The 20,797-nt window shown below is 45.2% G+C and overlaps 1 protein-coding gene across 1 annotated transcript; it reads left to right on the plus strand.

The window, feature by feature from the left end:
• Positions 1 to 5,699: 5,699 nt before the first annotated feature.
• On the plus strand, positions 5,700 to 16,960 carry RCVRN (recoverin). Its single transcript, XM_081836213.1, has 3 exons — positions 5,700 to 6,589; positions 14,276 to 14,387; positions 16,846 to 16,960. The coding sequence occupies exons 1-3, from the start codon at positions 6,209 to 6,211 to the stop codon at positions 16,932 to 16,934; spliced, it is 582 nt and encodes a 193-aa protein (XP_081692339.1). The 5' UTR covers positions 5,700 to 6,208; the 3' UTR covers positions 16,935 to 16,960.
• Positions 16,961 to 20,797: the final 3,837 nt, after the last annotated feature.

Below are 20,797 nucleotides of genomic sequence, written 5' to 3' on the forward strand. Positions count from 1 at the left end.
TGAGTATTATTTTTAAAAAATCACAAATTGCTGCACTAAACTGGAGTACAGTGGTACCTCGGGTTAAGAACTTAATTCGTTCTGGAATTAAGGTCCATTTTTAACCTGAAACTGTTCTTAACCTGAGGTACCACTTTAGCTAAAGGGGCCTCCCACTGCCGCCATGCCACCGCCTCACGATTTATGTTCTCATCCTGAAGCAAAGTTCTTAACCCAAGATACTATTTCTGGGTTAGCAGAGTCTGTAACCTGAAGCGCCTGTAACCTGAAGCATCTTAACCCGAGGTACCACTGTACTGAATTTAAGGTTGGCAGAAAAAAGAAACTGAGACAACAAAAATTTGACAAATCCTTCCACCCCCGCTAACCAGGACTGAGCCATAAGACTGCAGGTTAGTATGTGGAACACGGTTAGTATGTGAAAGAGCCCCAGAGGCCCTGAAAGGAAGATGATGAGGCAACAGGTGAAGGCATAATCCTATCTCTCTGCCTGATATCCGGACCTACAGAGTAGTTGGAGTGGAAAATACTGGGCCCCTAGATGGACAAAGAGCCTGACCACGTATACAGTAGCTTCCCAAGTTCCTGTACATTGGTACCTCGGGTTAAGTACTTAATTCATTCCGGAGGTCCGTTCTTAACCTGAAATTGTTCTTAACCTGAAGCACCACTTTAGCTAATGGGGCCTCCCGCTGCCACCGTGCCACCGCCACACGATTTCTGTTCTCATCCTGAAGCAAAGTTCTTAACCCGAGGTACTATTTCTGGGTTAGCCAAGTCTGTAACCTGAAGCGTATGTAACCTGAGGTACCACTGTACATGGTCTCTCTCATACCTCAAGGCTAAAGACTGCCCACCTTTACTGCACAGCACTGTGGAGAAGCTGATATGAGAAGGGGTACCCTCTGTTCTAGAGTCAGGTCATCATCCTGTCTCCATCTCTCAAGTCATAACAAGGCCAAGAGGACTTATGGGTTCTTTCTGAACTACCTGCTTTTGAACATCTGTAGGGTTCCCATATTTAAAAAAGTAAAGACCAGGACACCCCAAAAATTGTTGTTTGTCCTGATTTGTTTACAGAAAGCTCATATGATGTTGGCTGTTAAATTATCATTCCTTTTTACCTGTTTGTGGGGAGATTAGCTGACAGTCACATCAGAATAAGTGCCACCCTGCACTTTCCTTATCTGAAAAAGTCCAATTTTTCAGGGAAACCAGTTTGTTGCACAAAACCTCCTAATCAACTATAATCACGCAACCTGAATTTCCCAGGATGTGATCGAATCTGAGCTGGGGGGAAGTGATAGCCTAAGGAAGTGCCCCAAGGCAGAACACACACACTATACCTTTAAAGCACATTCTTCACTTTAAAGAATTAGGGGTGTTGTAGTTTACCCCTCAAATAATTACAACTTCCAGAAACCCTTAACAAACTACAGTACCCAGAATTCTTTGAGGGGGGAATGTGCATTGAAGGTGCTTTGAAGGTACACAGCCTAAGTCAGTTTCCAGGTGCTACTTTGCAGGGCGATTCACTCTTTGTTTCCTAGTGATTCTACCTCACTTGCTCTAAAGCAGAAATAGAAATTCGCTAAGGGGCCATCTTTTTTATGCTGCAATCTTTCTCCCTTTTCCCTTCGTGAGGGGTTGAGGTTTTGGGGTGATCGCTCTCTCTGCCTCTCCCTCCCCTCACACACAATTGAATCCTGACAAGATTAATTTTGACACTAATACTGCTTTACTGGCCGATCTGGATGGGCAAAGCGGATTGAACATATGGCTGAGGACAGCAAGGGACAGACAAATTAGCCATGGCCCATTGCAATTAGCCAGCAGAGTGGGGTGGGTGGGTGTTATGAGGCGGTCAGAGACTATGTAACACCATTGGGAAAGGAGTGCTCCCTACTGGTTAGAGAAGGGGGGGAGGCTGGGAACTAGGAATTCCTGGGGAGGAGTTTGACCTAAAGAATGAGAGAAATTAACATAAGTCTGAATCTTCTTGAAAGAGAGAACACGAACAGCAGGTAGTGACCACAAGGAACACCAAGGTTTTCCAGGTGAGGCATTATGGGATAGGAGCCATAGGGAGCCACGACTTGAGTGGAAACCAAGAGTCTGAGAGCCCAACACTAGGCCTTTTTGTAGTCCTCTTGAGATCAATAGCCTGACAGGAAAAGGAGACTGAATCCCAAAGTATCTCCAGGCCGTTTCTACTTTCCAGTGGGATTCGGTCACATATAAGAAGATCCACATTATGGAATTAAGATCCCACTCTTATGCAACAGAACCACTTCCCCACTTGCAATGAGAGAGTGAAGGGGGGGGGATGCAGTGGCGAGATAACAGTTGCTCTAACACAACTTTGTCCAGCCTCCCAGCAGGCAGATAATGCTCAGTAGTAAACACCTCACCTGGAAGAGACAGCCAAACATCATTATCCTGTGCTGGTGGTGTGCAGCTTTTGATAAGATTAAAAATCTGATTTTCAGGACCTGAACCTGTGGGTATTATTTCTGAGCTCCTTGGAGAATAAAGGTGGGATATAAATGCTATCAATCCATCAATGAACAGTCGGACCCAATAGTTCTTCATTGCACTTACTCATATAGTCTGCCAATATATTTATTCCTTTTACATCCAGCTTACCTTCAAAGAGCTCCATGCAATAACATTCCCCACTGCCATTTTATCCTCGCAACCCTATGAGCCAGGCTAGGTGGAGAAGTAGTGATGATTATCACCTAATATGCTTCACAAACGATAGGGGATTTGAATCCAGGTCTCTCTGAACCTTGTTCTGTATTCTAAACAACACTATACCACCCTGGCTTTGTCTTATCCGTCCATCCCCTATGTTGCTTTTTGTTTGCATTCACACACCCCTTTTGCTCTTGTCAACCTTTCCACACCCTCCCACTACTTTTGTCTATATTTATTAAAGCTCTGTTTTTAAATATACACTCATTCTGATGCTTGCCCCCATCCTATCCTGGGGTTGCATATGACATCTTCAGCACCAAAGTCTATCCAAACTTTACCCCTGGATATACAGCTTATGTGAAATATAATAATGTTATATTGTATTGGATTAATGCTACGGTAGTTTACAATTAGAAATTTTAACATAACATTTAAAAAGCTGACAATCATAGAAGTCAAAGTCTGTATATCAATCAACTAAACCTAGCAACTGAAAGTAACTGCAATGTCCCTTCCAACTCTGCAAATCTATGGCTCTGTGGCTTCTTCTTCTTTGGCGATCACTCATAGCCGAGTAAGATTGTCTTCCATAAACACAGTTTTAACAATGAGTCCGTAAGTGACTGTGGAGGCCAATTTTGGATCCACACATCCTTCCACAGTGGGGACATTGGTTTCTGGGCAGGAGTTGATCACGGTGTGGATTTGCCAAGCGTGCCTTCCTCTTAGCACGTCTCTTGTGCGCTGAGCTCAAGTGTCTTCAAAGCCCATGACACCTTTGGTAAAGGCTGATCTCCAACTGGAGCACTCGCAGACACTAGGAAAGGGTTGCCATATGTTTTCTGGACATAGCCGAAATACTGCAGCCATAAGCAGTGTTTGGGTGGAAATCAGAAACATGTCTGGGACCCATGTCAGCAGTGTCATTCTTTGCAATTTGCCAAAAAAGCAAAACTAAACTAAAAATTTAAAAAGCTCCACAACTCTTCACTTTTTGAAATAAGGCATCCCTACACTAGGAAGAGATAGGGACGCGGGTGGCGCTGTGGGTAAAAGCCTCAGCGCCTAGGACTTGCCGATCGAAAGGTCGGCGGTTCAAATCCCCGCGGCGGGGTGCACTCCTGTCACTCAGTCCCAGCGCCTGCCAACCTAGCAGTTCGAAAGCACCCCCGGGTGCAAGTAGATAAATAGGGACCGCTTACCAGCAGGAAGGTAAACGGCGTTTCGTGTGCTGCTCTGGTGCCAGTTCGCCAGAGCAGCTTCGTCACGCTGGCCACGTGACCTGGAAGTGTCTGCAGACAGCACTGGCTCCCGGCCTCTAGAGTGAGATGAGCGCACAACCCTAGAGTCTGTCAAGACTGGCCCGTACGGGCAGGGGTACCTTTACCATTACCTTTACACTAGGAAGGAAGGGCTGTGGGCTCAAGTAGCAGCACATCTACTTTATGTTCGGAAGGTCCTGGGTTCAATTTCCGAACATCTCCAGGTAGGGATGGGAATGCTCCTTAATCTGAATTCTTGGAGAGCCGGTCCCAGTTAGTGTAAACAATACTAAACTAGATGGGTCAATGTAGTTTAGAGAAAAGGCGAGCAAGAAGGCAACATGGTAGAACTTTATAAAATTAAGCATGACACATTAGAGAAAAGTTTTCCTCCCAGTTAAGATGTGGGGCGGCCTCCCACAGGAGCCACAATGGGCACCAAGTTGAGTGACTTTCAGAAAGGAGGGGACAAAGGATTTACTAACCACAGGAGGGGAGAGGGCTCGTGCTCAGGTCCTGTGTAGCTGACCACTGTGAGACCAGGATGCTTGAACAGATGGGCCACTGGCCTGATCCAGAAGGCTGTTGTGCTTTTATGACCCACTCAAGGGCAAGAATTCTATAACCCAGATACCACAGTGGGAAAGGCTGTGCTTCTAGGGGAGGGTGAGCTGAAAGATGGTACCTGGATTAGGTACCATCTTTAGCCTGGAGCAGGTAAAGCTTGGGGTGGGGGCAGAGGGACACTCACAAGGGAAATGTTCCCTGAGATGTTCAGGACCCAGATCATGATAAGCTTCTATCCCGCTGCCTTTCAGATAGTGTTGGGGTCTGAAATCTGGGTCTGCCTTTTTGCAGTTCATTGTGTGCCTTTGCCTTGATGGAGAAGATGATGATGATGATGATAATAATAATAATAATAATAATAATAATAATAATAATAATAATGGCTGTCTTTCTTCTCTCCACCTGCTTGAAAGCTATTCAACCAAGAAACTAGGGGCACTTCCAGACTGCCCCTTTTCCAGGTGGGATTTGATCACATGCCAGCAAATCCAGGCTGCTCAATTATAAATTTGATCATATGCCAGCAAATTCAGGTTGTGCAATTGATTGGGAGGTCTTACACAACAAACCCACTTCACCTGAAAGAGTGGACTTTTTGCAGTAAGAAAAGTGAGGGGGAAATGCACTGGAAAATGTGGGGGTGGTGTTTGCATTGATGGAACCTCAGCTAACCTACCCACAAGTAAATCAGAACAAATGCTCATTAAATAACTGACGTTGTCTAATCTTTCTGCAAACAAATCAGGATGAAGCACCTTGCAGAGAAACAGAGCACTCTGCTCTTCTATATAATAAATGATCAAGGTGGGAAGAGGTGGCTTAACTTGGGCTTGCAAATAGCCACTCAGTTGGTTTCCTTCCTTCCCCAATAATTATAATAGGAAAGTTAGGCACATACTTAACAGTGCAACCCTATGCACTGGCTTGCTTTAACTTTAGTCCCACTGTGTGTGTTTTTTTTTTGGGGGGGGGGCTACTCCCAGCTACATTTGCATAGGATTGAAACCTAGCTCCCTCCCATTCTTTGGCCTTTGTGTCTTTCTGTCTGGTTGATGGTTTATTGATCTATGCTCTATCTGTCTGTCTATATAAAGTCTGTCTATACCATCAGTCTACATGGTGTGTTTTAGCACCAGCAGTGGGGAATATTGCAGGAGGGGGGAAGTGTCAACAGAGCAACAGCTGTGTTCTTCTGTCCATCCGTCAATCACCAGTCCGTATGCTGCTTCCGGCCATGGTTTTGTTCTTCCCAATACCCCTCTCCTCCCCAGTCACTCTCCAGGCTTGCACATGGTCGGAAACAGCACTGAGCAAGGCATTAAGAGGAGGGAGGCCAGGAGGGCAATCAAGAAGGAGGGAGCAAGAAAGGCCCATGATGCCTAAATCCGATTTGCCTTGTGTTAAAGAGCTTGGGGGCAAATGTGATCAGTGCAACCAAAATAGCCCCTCTCTTTGTGTGTATAGTGTGTGTGTGTGTGTGTGTGTGCACGCATGCACACTCACAGCCACCAGGTGTGGCAAGTGCAGGGCTGCGTGGTCCTCTCAACCCTCTTCCCCCGCCTCAGGGAGTCTATATAAGAAGGTGCCGAGGTACCAACCATTCCACTAGCTCTGTTGAAACAGGACCAGGAGGACGAGCTCGGAGCATTGGCGGTGCGGGGTGAGCGTACAGCCAAACCATGGGCAATAGTAAGAGTGGGGCCCTCTCCAAGGAGATCCTTGAAGACCTGAAGCTGAACACCAAGTACTCGGAGGACGAGCTGTGTAAATGGTATGAGAGCTTCCAGAAGCAGTGCCCGGACGGGCGCATCAGCAGGTCCGAGTTTGAGAAGATCTATGCCCAGTTCTTCCCCAACTCTGACCCCAAGGTGTATGCCCGGCACGTCTTCCGAAGCTTCGACACCAACGATGATGGGACCCTCGACTTCCGGGAGTACATCATTGCCCTCCACCTCACCTCCACCGGCAAGACCAACCTTAAACTAGAGTGGGCTTTCTCGCTCTTTGACGTGGACCGCAATGGAGAAATCAGCAAGAACGAGGTTCTTGAGATCGTCACGGTGAGTGAGGAGGGCGTGTGGGGCGAGACAGAGGGGAGGCTTTGGGAGGGGGCTTGTAGGCGGGGGGGTGGGGATGACGACAAGGGAATACTGGGAAGACCCAGGCTGAGAGCTTCCCCACTGCAAGACCAGATGCACTGAAACTGGTTGTGGAATTACATGGGGGGAATATTCCCTTTTAACACATAATATGTTTGGAGACAAGGCCACGGAAGTCCACCTGAAGGAACCACTGCACTGAAATCCTTATTGGGGTTTTGGTTTTATTTTTCCAGTCCCCTGCTTGGATCATTTTGGTCCCATCTAACCTTGCATCAGGCCTACTCTTGGTCAGAAAAACAGGGCCTTACTTATCCCAGCATTCCGTTCACCCCAAACCTGCTGCAGTAGATGGAAATTTATAAGAGTGTCTACCCTTTTTCCACCCATTCATGGACCCATCTAGCTGAGCTCCAGGCTCTCTCTTCCCTCAATCATCTCTACCCTCCTTCGCCCTGTCCCCCAACATGGAAACATATCCTGTGTTCCCATGGCAGGTGCCTCACATGTTGAAACTCATGGCTGCACCAGTTAAAGAGGGGAGCAGGAATGGTTGGTCATGTGACTTTCTCTTGACCCACCTTGAGGTGATGGGATGACAACGGATTACCTTAGCTGAAGGCTTTGCATTGTGTCAAAATAGAATTAGCCTTGCCCAATGGCAGGGGAAATCCTGTTACATTCCTTTAACAGGATGAGCTGGATTGGCAGCAGAGTAAACAGGTTCAAATCCTCTCCTAATTTTATCTCATGGCCTCAGCTGCCCTCAGCAGGTTCATTCCTGCAAGCAAATGTTCATCTTTTAAGGAAGATAGGAAGCCATTTTCACATATATATTTTTTGAGCAGGGAGGGAAAGGTACATCTATATTTCTTAAAACCCGACAATTGCGCCCTCAGGTCCAGAATCAAATCTAAACACATATGTATTACAAAATACTGTATAAACTAGTTTGAAGCAAGTTTAACCATCATGGCTTCTCACAAAGGTGGCTGGGAATTCTAATTTTGCAGGTGCGTTAACAATACTGTATTTACCAGAGCGGGGATTACAGTTTCCTTTATTCAGTTTGTGGTGGGATCCATAACATGTTAAACAGGCCTGAAATGGATAAAATTTGGAGTGTAGGCAAGTATTTGGATGCTGCTATTCCCATAGCGAGGTAATTCCTTTTTCAGGAAAACTGTTAAATTGAGAGCCGACTGAAAAGTGGCTGCCTTGCATTAGAAGCTGCCAAGGTGCCTGTACAAATTTTGCACCTCTGAGATTTCACAGAGCTGTGCGCAGTATCTAACCCATACGTAACCCATAATTCCTTGCTGCCAGCCTTCCTCCGTTGATCTAGACTCCCCCTGCAGATGTGTTTGCCACAAACCTTGGAAGAAGGGCAGAGCAATCTGAGATTAAAGTTGGATTAGGCAGGGTTAAATCCCTGACCCTCTCAGTGCAGTATTTGCCTCGCTTCAACTGTCTTGTCCGGAGGAATAGCTTCCTCCGACCTTGGAAAGGGGAGACAAGGAGCAGAAAAGTCTGTCTGGGGATAGGTTTGGAGGAGATCTCAGCAAGGGCTGAAGAATTTCATACAGTATTTGAAAGAGATGGCAACGGAGCAGATGTTTGTACAACAAATCCCACCAGCTGGCTGGGGAAGCTGGTGCAGAGATATCCCATTCCTCACCCCAATAACCCAAAAGTCCTGGTTCTTAAACGCTACAGGGTATTGGTGTTGGTTTTCAGAGGCTTACTTGTTTAGGGAATTCTGAATGACCTTCCCACAAGAATTACGTGCTCCAGATCCATCCACATTTCAGCTCGGTTTGTGGGGGAAATTAATTAATTTATTTATAATTACCAGTGAATGGATCCTTTCCTCTTCCAGAGTACCAAGAATACTGTCGTAACCCTTTCCTCTCCAGGCTGGGCTGTGGGGTTTTTGTGTGTGGATGTATTTGTCATTGATGCAACCATAGCGCATTGGTGGTGAATTTATACTGGATCGACTCTGCACACCATCCCGCTTTATTCATTGTTCTGCAATCAGGGGCGGACTCTGGTAATACGGCATCCCGAGCAATGACAAAATTTGGCACCCTCCCCAAAATATTTCTTATTTTCACATGAATTCCTTTTGGTAACAGTAACTTTTTTATGGATCTTCTCAGTAGGTATCTGTAGAAATATAGGTATTATTATTATTATTATTATTATTATTATTATTATTATTATTATTATTTTGTGCCCCGTCGTCTTGGTGCCCTGTGTGGGAGAACTGCCCACATCACCCTAAATCCAGCACTGCTGCAATGCCTCCACAGGGTTAGCTCATGACTGCTGTCTGGAGAAGCACCCCTTCGCACTGTAGCACAATGAAAACGCTCCTCTCAACAAAAGGGCATTTGTGGTAAAATAAGTTACAGGATTTCAGCAGGACATGTAATGATTGGATACGAAGCAGTATGTCCACCATGAAACTTTTGCAGCCGCAAAGCGTATTGAAAGCAGGACCGCATCATACCTGCCACAATACCAACACGAGCACAGATAAGCATAAATAGAAAGGAAGTCTGTGGAGGCCCTAAATTAGTGTTGCCACATGTTTTTCCTTAGCCGGGCTCCTGTGTTATTAACAGCTGTGTGAAACACAGGGAGTTCCGTTTCCTATGTGTGCTGCATGGATGGAGAGAGAAATCTGTATTTTGTTTCCAAACAGACTAAGAGTTCCATCCATGTACACTAACTTCGTTTTCCCTCCATTTCTGTGGTACATTAATTCATTTCCCTATATCTTCGGGTTGCCTCTCTTAGACTTCTTGGTCTTCAACGCTATCTGTCACTCTTGAGCAAAACTTCGTACTGAAATCCAGTGAGCAGATCACAGACCCCTTGTAAGCTAGCATTAGCAAACAGGTCTCCCAGGAAGAAGGGCCACCACATAAACATGTCTCCTGTCCTAAGTATGTCCATCCGTTTATAGATTAGTAAAGAAAGGCTTCCTTTGTTTGGTCATTCCTGTAACAACCTTGTGTGAGGGAAGTCACGATTATTGGAATAGCACAGGTAGGGTAAACGGAGGTTGAGAGAAAACGAGAAGTTGGAATAAGACCTAGCGGGCTGTCGTTGTTTCTTCAGGTGCGATTCGGGTTGTCTGATTATAGTTGATTAGGAGGTTGTGCACAACGAATGGCTACCCCCATGATCTGACTTTTTGCCATAAGGAAAGTGAGGGGGGAATGGTTTGATGCAGTGTCAAGTAACCTCCCCACTCAATAAATGAATGAACACTCGAAAAGTGGGTTGACTGGAAGCAACCCTTAGTTACTAGCCCAAATCCTTCTTAGGGGGTTGTTATGTACTGAAGTTCCCACTTTGGCCCTGCAGGGGGATACTGTAGATAGTTCAGGTCCACATATGCAAATAAGGGATTGAAAGTGACGTTCAGTGATTGGATAGTTACAGAAAATGGTTACTGTTGCGTTCTAGTGGAGCTCTATATAAGCAGGCTGGCTGAACCCTTCAGTTCAGTTCTGTTCTGGCCTGTGAATAAACAAGAGCTGTTTGAAGAATCGCTATGTCGTCTGATATGTTCACCCACAACTTAACAGGGGTGGTAAAAAATAAACTAGAAAGGGGAGGGACAGAGGGATGGATGGACAGACACACAGACAGACACACACACACCCTTCCTGAAGACCCAAATATACTGCAGAGTGAGATGGACTGCAGGTGTGGAAAGTCATTCTTGAAAAGGGACAGGTACCCTTTTTGTTTGCTGTTTAGCATTATGGGGAATGCCAACTCCTCACTGCCATGTCTCGACATGTGTCACGATGGCAGCTAACAGGTTTTCCAGGCATTCAGCTGAGAGATGAGGTGATGAGAGTCTAGCTCAACATACATCAGAAACAAGGCAGCACATTCCCCATGCTCAGAAATCAGCATCTTACATCATTCATTCATTTTTACTGGGCAGTCAATACTGATTTGCTTGTGCAAAGCTAACACGGTGGTTAGATTATATCCATTCTTTATTGAGCATTTATGCTGATTTGGTTGCAGGGCAGTTATATGCCAGTGAGCATTCATCTGTGTTTGCTTGCAGGGTATTTATCTGTCTTTCCACTGGGCACCTGTTCATACATTTCAATGCATTTCTGTCACTTTCCATACCTCCAAAAGCTTGATTCTTTTTCTTTTTTTAAGTGGATTTCTTGTGGGCAAGGGCCACAGAACCCTTTAATCCACTTTAATTGTGGAAACCAAAAGTTATGCTATGCCCGTGAATCCCTTCTGAAAGAAACAGCCCTCAGGCCAATGTCAAAATAAAGCCAAGGCAATTTGTTTATTATGCACCATCTCCCCCTCCCCCCCCCCCCCGCTCAGCTGATCAAAGGATGCTGGCAAAATTAGCAGGACAAATGGCTTAGGTAGAAAAGGAAAAAAATGTGGTTTGGTGGTAAGGTGGCTGATGGGGAAGTTTGTAAACCAGGGATGGGAAAGCTGTGGCATGCTTTTTGAAGGCAGGTATCTAGTCCTCAAGGAAGGCAATGGAAGGACACAAACAGGCAACATTCAAAGGCCAGGTTGTGATCTGTTCTGGGTTTTACACTTCCTCAGAATGAAAAGGCATGGATTAACAGTTATGGGAAAGAAGGGAAACTGGACAATATTTTGCCATAATGCTGAGACGGTTACTATAAAATGCTCTTTCATTCTACATGGGACTCACTGGTGATGTGGGAAATTCTACCTGTAGGGACTCTTCATGACAGCCGCTTCAGCCCTGCCCCTTCTAGGACCATATAACAAAGATGGGCTTGCTGTTTTTTACCAGTGCGAACCTTGTAGCTTCAATGTGAAGTCAGCTTTTCCCCCTCACACCTTTCCTGCTTTGCCTTGGCATCCAGATTGATGGCCATTTCTGGGGGACTGGAGAGCTTGCTCCCTGTTTTGTGACCTTTTAGGCTTGTGTTGGTTTGCTTATTGCTGCAATTGGTTTTAATGCTTATACTATGTTGTAAAACGCTTTGAGTCACTTTAGTGAGTAAAGCAACTAATAAGTATAAAAAAATAATGTGATGCTGGCTGGGCTGATGAAAGCTGGAGTCCTCATTGCTCTTATAGACAATAGCAGCCTTGGAATCCACAGGAGGCTGTGAAGGGCAATGAAAACTCTCTCTGGCCCCTTGGAAGCAGCTCTGGCCAGTCCTTTTCTGTCTTTGGAGCATTCACTAGCCACACTGAAATATTTCCCGGCAGTTTCTTTCAGCAGGAAGACTAGAAACTTAGAAACTTGCTTTGTTTAATAAGGTATGCATGGGGAGAAAGCTTCTCACATATGTCCAATTCAGTAGATTGATTTTGTTTTTTTAATTCACTACACATATACAGTATCCTACATTTAACCTCACTAGACACCCCCAAGAGAATGGAGTTAAAAATAAAATAGTAGCTGCTATTAACTTCTTAAAGGTGCAATATGATTTACAATCCTTGTTTGCTTTTACAAGAAACGTGTGTGAAACAGGCACATGGGGTACTTCCACTCTGCAGATGGGAAAATAAGGGGTGGTATTCATTGAAGTTTTACTTAGAGTAGACCCTTTGAAATTAATGGACCTAACTTAGTTGTGACCATTCATTTCAGCGGGTCTAGTCTCAGTAAAATTTGGTTGAATACCACCCAAGGCTCCACAAAGAATGATCAGCCTTAGTGTATTCAGTTTTAGCCCTGCACACATTGCACTGCCCAGGGTTATCAATAGATTAGTTTCTGTGCAAGAGACCTGTGTCTACTACTGTGAAATTAAAGCTGGGATTCTCAGCTGTCTCCCGAAGTGGCCCGATTTTACATTAGAAGCCTTATTCTCTGCTTCCGTTATGCAACAGGAAATGTCTAGACTCCAGATAGGCTGCTGCTTATAACATTTCCTTCATGCCACCAGCAGACTCACATATTTGCCTGCAAGTCAAGGATGTCAAGTCAGTAGTATTGCATGCCATCCCGATCTCTGAGCAGGGCAAGATGCCAGGCGCTCACACAGAGTTCGTGTTTCCTTTTGGAAATGAAGCACAGTGGAGATGGCAGTGTCTTGATGACATATGGTTCATTTACTTATATATAGAACCTGAATTTAGGATGGAGGGGTTCACAGCATTTACACGCCAAATGGGTCTTGCTTCTTCCATAGAAGGAAGCCCTAAATTCACAAAGACGTCAAACGTTGCTCTCTAATGATGTTGTTCTCCTCCTCTCGCTCCAGCTTGCTGCTTTCCTTCTCAGTGACATCACTCCTTCCCTCTCTACTCTAAACCCTGCCTTTCTCTGTTGCTGGAGGGGACCCCCATTCATTTGCCATCTAGCACAAGCCCTTTCATCCCTTGTTCTCTTAATAACCCAGGAGGCTAGCCTGCCTTAATTCACTTTTAACACTTTTCACAATACACTCCTGGGTATTGTCGGCCAGAAGGTGTTAAAGAAGGACCGAACATTTTTTATGTATGCAACAACGGCAGCAAGGATACTCATCGCTAAGAACTGGAAAACTCAAGATCTACCCACACTGGAAGAGTGGCAGATGCAGCTGATGGACTATATGCAATTGGCGGAGATGACTGGCAGAATCCGAGACCTGGGAGAAGAAAGGATTGAAGAAGATTGGAAGAAATTTAAGATTTATATACAAAAATATTGTAATTTGGTTGAATGTTAAGAAGGATGCTTGATCATAAAATAATTGACCACCACTAAATTAGACTGGAATTTGATGATAAGTGAGATTAAGGAAAACATAAACCTTTTGGAGAATTGTTAGATTATATTTAAATGAGTGGAAATAAGATTGTAAACAAGATGATAATTTGCTTGAAAAAGTTTTTCAACGATGTAAGTGGGAGCAGGAGACGTGAGGAAGTCCAAAGAAGTTATGAGATTTTGTTATGATATAACTAATGTTGTTTATTATTTGTGCATTTCTTTTATAAAAAAAAAAACCTTAATAAATATTTATAAAAAAAATAATTCACTTTTAACACTTGCTGAATCCAGGGATTAGAAGTGGCTAGCAACCACAAACTCATAACAGTATGTTCCACCTCCTTTCCCACTGGTGAAATAGCCACCAGAATGAACCACAGAAAAATGAAGTGCATCATTTAGGCTCCAGAAACTCATAACTGGAACTTTGGCTCCAAGTGGATTGAGGGAGTGGGCCTTACCTGGTTATCCCTGACACCCTGCTCAAAGCACAAGGGTGTAGACTTTGCGCGAGTCGTCAAGTACCTTTGCAATGGAAACTCTCTTCGTCAACTATCACCATGAGGCTACTTGAACTGATGTTTATTTTAAACCCCTGAGCTTGCTTTCTCTCCTATTTCTTCCTTCCCCATCTCTTTTACCTTGTGGGTCATGTCTTTTAGACTGTACGCCCGAGACCAGGGACCATCTTTTTTGTTAAGCCAAGAGTTCTGGGAAACTTTTTTGGCTTGCAAGGGTAAAGATGCGCTATATATATATATATATATATATATATATATATATATATATAGCACCCTATCCTGCACAAGAAGGGTTGCATCCAACCAAGTCCTGCTCAGAGTAGGCCCAATGAGTGGTTGCGTTATGATCTTTCCCCCCTTTTGTTCCAACAGGCCATATTTAAGATGATTCCTCCAGAAGAGCAGAAAACCCTGGCTGATGATGAAAACACCCCCCAGAAACGGGCCAACAAGCTGTGGGCATATTTCGGCAAGGGAGAAACAGGTAGCGACCTTCCTTCAAGCTATTAAGTCTGTAACACACTTTTTCTTGCCACAAGAGGGCAGGGTGGGGGGTGATTACCGTATTTTTCGCACCATAGGGCGCACCGGACCATAGGGCGTACCCAGTTTTTAGGGGGGGAAATCAAGAAAAAAAATCTTCCCCCCCCCCAAGCCCCAAAGAGCAGCATACAGGCTGCGCACAACCTCTCCCTGCCGGAGGGGTTGCGCGCGGCTATGGCAGAAGGCAAGGCAGCGAGCAGGATGGATCCCGCTCGCTGTTTTGGCTTCCTCTTTAGCCCTGCACAACCTCTCCTTGCCGGGAGACGCTGCGCACGGCTAAAGAAGTCATAGCCCAGTGCAGCCTCTCCTTGCCGGAGGGGTTGCGCGCAGCTATGGAGCAAGCCAAGGCAGCGAGCGGGATAGATCCCGCTCGCTGTTTTGGCTTCCCCTTGAGCCCCGTGCAGCCTCTCCTTGCCGGGAGACGCTGCGCAGGGCTTTCCTGGCTTTCCTGGGAGGTGGGGGGATTCCCTCACCTCTCCCAAAAGCCCGCAGAAGCCGCACAACTCCTTTAAAGAGATCACGGCTTCTCCTGGCTTTTCTGGGAGGTGGGAGAAGGGACTGATGCGGCCAGTCAGTCCCTTCTCCCTCCTGTGGAAAAGCCCGCCAGAGTGCATGGAGCTCTGCCTCCCCCCTGCATTCACTCCATAGGACGCACACACATTTTCCCTTGCTTTTTAGGAGCGAAAAAGTGCGTCCTATGGTGCGAAAAATACGGTATTTTATCCCTATATGAACACATGGGGTTGGATCCAGAGCCTCTCAGTGGGCTAGAATGATTTTAAATGGCCGTAGCTCAGCACTAGAGCACAGGCTTTCATGAAGCACCACTGAGTATGGAGAGAGGTGGCCCAGTGGTCTTTGGCATGAGTTACACTTGGGTCCCATTGAAATCAGTGGGACAAGCTAGTCCCAACTTGTGCAATTAACTTTGCTTGGATCCAGCCCACTGTTATTGACCTCTTTCTCAGTTAGCATTATATATATATATATGTCTCAGAACCTTCAGTCCTTCACTGGTGTTTGACCTTGAAGAAGCCCAAGATTTACAAGAATACCAAAAAATATTTAGGGGGAAACAGCTAATGGGTGTAAACCCAAAACAGCTCAATGAGGAGTGAATGTGGCACCTTTGTTTTCATGTGTCCACACATCTATTTGTGTGCAGTGCATGAGAGCATTAGAAACAGGATGAATCCACGGCCACATGCAAACTTATAGAGATTTATGTTCTGTAGACCGGGGACGAGGCTGAAACTTTAAAAAGCAGTAAAGCTATCAACTCACATGAAGTTTTTAACAAGGCATTCACACGCAAGTTGGGGGGGGAAATGACAAAATAAGGAGAAATATCACAGAACAAAGATAGACAACTACTTCACTGGTGCTATAAATAGAACAATATTAGTTGTGTGTGTGTGTGTGTGTGTGTGTGTGTGTGTGTGTGCGCGCGCGCGCACGCACACACACACACACGCACACACATGCACACAGTGTTCCTCTTTAGACCTGGTCCACACAGTATAGCCCACCTTGTGGAGACAAAAGTAAATGCCATTTGCCTGATGGCCTTTGACAAAGGAAAAATAATCCTCAAGGCAACCATAAAAGGAGATTTCAGAAACTTGAAGGGAAACATTTTCTTCCAGGCCTCTGGTGTGCCTACAAATCACTAACTACTTATGCAATTAAGCAGCCTTGCAAAAGAGAGAGGGGGTGGTGGGGACATACCTTCGAAAGATAGCTCCTGTAATGTATTTATTATCAATTAAATATTTGGCCTGTGGCCCCTTTAAGAGAAGCAGCGACAACCCAGGAGTCCAGCTCCTGGAGAGCTGAATCAGAACTATGTTGTGGCAGGGCCTCATCAAGAATAAAAGTTTGATTTACTGTTAACTCAGCTTGCGGTGAGCTCCTATATAAATTGCAGAAGGCATTACAGCACTCATCATTAACATATATGCACATCATATGGGGGGAAAGTATACTCCCCATGCAAGTTGTTGCAAGGATTACTGCACAAGATTGCCTGCAGATTACAAATGCTCTTAATTCTGAGGATAGGGAAACCAAGGTGCCATACAAATCCAAAGCATTATTAACAACTTTTGTGGACTACCATTTTTGCATGGATGTCCAAAATATAAACAAATGAGTGTGCTGCTAAAGAACTACACACACACACACACACACACACACACACACACACACTGTACCCATCTCTTCCTCAAAAATCAGGCGCCCCAATTGGAGGAAAGCCCTGGGGGGGGGGGAAGAGTTTCACAATCTCCCCCAGTTCACCCCACCCCTTGCCGCCTTGGCTCATCCATTCGCTTCTTTTGTGTGTAATTCTACCGCTCACATTTTACATGCATGCGTTGTTTTTCTTTCTCCTTTTGCAGACAAACTTGCTGAAAAGGAGTTTATTGAAGGGGTGATGAAGAACGATGCAATAATGAAGCTCATCCAGTACGAACCAAAGAAAAAATAAGGGGTTGGGGGTTGGAGGAGGTGGAGGAGGAGGAGGAGGAGGAGGAGAAAACACAGAGATTATATTCTATGATTCTATGAGATGTAAGAATAAATGTACACATGATGGGGAAGATGGGGACACTGAACACCCCTAACCGTGTGTGTGTGTGTGTGTGAGAGAGAGAGAGAGAGAGAGAGAGAGAGAGAGAGAGAGAGATCATGCAAAAGTACAACTACAAAAATAAGTTTGTGCCCCTTTCAATACAATCCCTACTAGCCCACTTCTTTAATTTACTGGAATTTTTCCAATGGGGGATGTAGGCTTGGCAGCCATAAGAACCATTTACTTTAGCAGGTATTTTTGTTTTGTTTTTAAAAGTAGTAGTAGTAAAGAGTTGAGGAGGGACAGAAACAAACAAGGAAAGGAAACTGGGGGAATTAAGAGAAAAAGGATGAGGACCTAGATTCGAGTAGACAGACCCAGGCTCAAATCTCCACTTAGCCATGAAGCTCAGTGACAAAATGCGAAAACCTTACAGGGGTCACGCTGTGCTCCCTGGGGGCTGAGATACAAAGGTAATAAATAAAAGGATCGACAGTAGAGGCCTCTTGAGACCAGAAATAACCTGTTAAAAGCAATCTACGTTTTCCAACCCAAAGGCTGCATTATATCGATGGCAAAAATGGATGGAAGAAATGGGAATTTTGGCTTTGTGCAGTGGAGCAGTTTCCACACAGACTTACACCCCTCTCTATCTTCCATCCAGGCAAGGAAGAGGCATTGTCAGGGTTCAAAAACACACCTGAGTCAGGCAAACAGTCAAGGAGGGTATGACGTGAGGCAGGTGAAGGGGTGTGACCTGGAGAAAGAGGGTGTGATCTAGGGAAGGTCCTATGGGCCGGGGGAGGGGGTTGGAGGGCCACATTTGGCCCTCAGTTCCCCATCCCTCACCTTTAAAAAGAAAAATAGGGAGGAAGACCAAAACAGGTGCCCTGATTTCTGTACTATGAAACCCCATTCCCCTCTCTCAAAGGATCCTGGGTACCCAGTACCACTCTGTTCTCTCTGCTACTCATCATTTAGGAGTCCTGCCTGTCAGTTGGCTCACTAGCTCCCAGTTCGTAAATCTCATCCAGAACCAACTTCTAAGATTCTCTGTGGGGAAGCCATGACGGATGACAAGAGTGTAAAAACAGCTAAACATGTAGCGCAGATGTCTCTTTAGCTGCCAGCTTCCCCTGGCTCACAGCTGCTTGCTAACATATCCCACTATATTTCAAGAGGACAGGGGGGTGACTTGCAGCCCCGATGCTAAACATACTTACTTGGAAGCAAATACCACACTGAACTCTATGGGACTTTGCTTCCAGGTGAGCAGGCTTAGAACTGCACTTTCCCTGGATTGGGGTCACTGAGCCTGCATTTTTTTCTGTCTGAAAGGTTAGCCCAGGATGGCTACTACAACATTTAATCAGCACATTCACCCTTGTTTCCTCTGCTCCTGTTGAAGGTTAATACTTTCTCAGTCCATATCCTGCCTTTCCCAAAAGTATATTTAAAATGGAAACCTTACAAATCCCGCCCCCCACCTCCCCCTCTGCTTGTTCCAGAGGAGAGGGCTGGGTGGGCTAACAGAGATATCTAGAGTTGGCATCATTTCTAGAAGTGGACTTTTATGCATCTCTGTTGATTTCCTTCCTCTGACACTAGAATATTTCATTTCTTCAAAAGAAGGGGGCGGGGTAACTTTCTAGGGAGCGGGTGTCAGGTAGTTAATTTACTAACGGGGGAACGTGTTTAAATTTATGTACTGTGTCTGTTTTTCAATAAAGGACATTGTGTGAAACATACTTTGGCACAAGTAGTATGTTCAAATATATCTAAGTTGTGGGGAGCAGGGATTTACCGGGATCAATGAAAAACATATGGTGCTGTTCCAAGCTCTCCAGAGGGCAGTGGAGATCAACGGGCCTGAGAACTGTCTTACAAGATACATGAGAAGATAAGAATAGGTTTTCTGGATCAGATCAAAAGTCCAACTAGTCCATCACACAGTGGCCAACCAGAAGTTTCTGGAAGCCTACAGGCAAGCAGGCAGGAAGACAATAGCCCCCCACTTTACTTAAGAGCCCAGCAACTCAGAGGTCACCTACCTTTGATAACTGAAAGACAGACAGACAAATAGTCATCATGACTAGTAGCCATTGAAAGCCTTATGCTGCATGAATTTATCCCATCCACTTTAAAGCTAAACTGGCAGTGGTGACTGCTACATCTTGTTGCAGAGACTTGCTTCTTTTTGTTGCTCCTGAATCTCCCAACGGTTCAGCTTCCATTGGATCACCCCAGCTTCTAGCGCTAGCAGAGAGGAAGAAAAAAACGTCCGCAACCAGCTCCTTGAACCTCACAGCCTGATGTTGCCTGTGTACATGGATTGCGGACAGGCCTCTGGCCAAACACTTGAAACCATTCCTCAGCACATTCTAGGGATTTTCATTATAGGGGCTTCTCCACCCCAGAACAGGGCTCCAGCGTCAATAAGGCATTAGTTGTGTCAAGCAATTCTGCAGCTGAAGCTGTTCCCCAATATTGCCAAGACCAGAGGGCAGGAAAATCTTCCCCTTCTAGATTTATACAGTTGTACCTTGGTTTACAAACATAATCCATTCCGGAAGTCCGTTTTAAAACCAAAGTGTTCTTAAACCAAGGTGTGCTTTCCCATAGCAGCGGGGGACTCAATTTACAAATGGAACACACTCAACAGGAAGCAGAACATGTTCTGCTTCCAAGGCAAAGTTCACAAACCAAAACACCTGCTTCAGGGTTTGCAGCATTCTTAATCCAAGTTGTTCATAAACTAAGCTGTTCTTAAACCAAGGTACCACTGTACTTGGCACATAGCAGGTAAAGGCACACCATAAAAGTACCAAATCCCAATTCTCTAGCTCCCCTTACTCCTATTTTCAGAGAACTCAGGAGTCTTGGCATCCATCTTCTCCCCTGCCCACTTTAACCCTGCAGACACTGGCTTCCAGGATCCCTTTAGGTTGCCATTTAAAAAAGAAAAAGCCCTCCCATACACGACACAGTGAAATTTAGTATATTATTCTTTTCCTAGCAGGCAGGTGCCAGGACAACTTTCACCTGCAAATGCCACCTTCTCTTCTGCCTTCTGTTAAATGTGCAGAAGCAGGGCCGCTAAAACAAGGCACACCCATCAAGTTGCCATTAGATTCCCCTCTCTTTTTAAGCCCTCCTAGCTGAATCCACAGGATATAGCTTTCCCTGTTCGATTTCTGTCTTAAATCACTCATTAAAAGCCTTGGGATGGTGTCTAGGAGCAATGTTGGCCTAGGAAACGGAAAAGTCCAGGTTTTCCTTGTCTTTCATTCTTGGAGAAGGCCAAGCCAAAGCATCGTCATTTACTCCAACAGGGACATTGAAAACCATCTCCTGAGAAGCTATTTCTGATGCCATACAAATAAGCTTTTCTTTTTCCCCTCAGAGAGAAATCTACTAATTAAGGTAAGCAGAGGGAAAGGGGAGGTCACACAGCACCCACAGCCGTGTGTCCAACTACCAATTTTATGGGGTGAGGGGAGGGAATCCAAAATCCCTTCATGACGACCAACCCAAACATAACAAAATAGTGAGCAAGCTTCTGCGTCCACACAATTCATCAGACTGGATGTTTAGCAAGGCAAAAGTGGGATGAGGTAAAACAGCTGGCTTGCTATTGCAGCTGTAATGCCTGCATGGGTCCCAAGTTCATTTGTGTTGTATAATCTTAAAAGGAGGGTTGTGGCCTGTGAAGAGTGCCTGCCGACAGAATTTACCACTACAACAACAGTGCTTCTAACTCAATTTGTTCCTTCCAGAGC

Source organism: Podarcis erhardii, assembly GCF_964252035.2.
Source record: "Podarcis erhardii genome assembly, chromosome: 13".
Taxonomy (NCBI): Eukaryota; Metazoa; Chordata; class Lepidosauria; order Squamata; family Lacertidae; genus Podarcis; species Podarcis erhardii.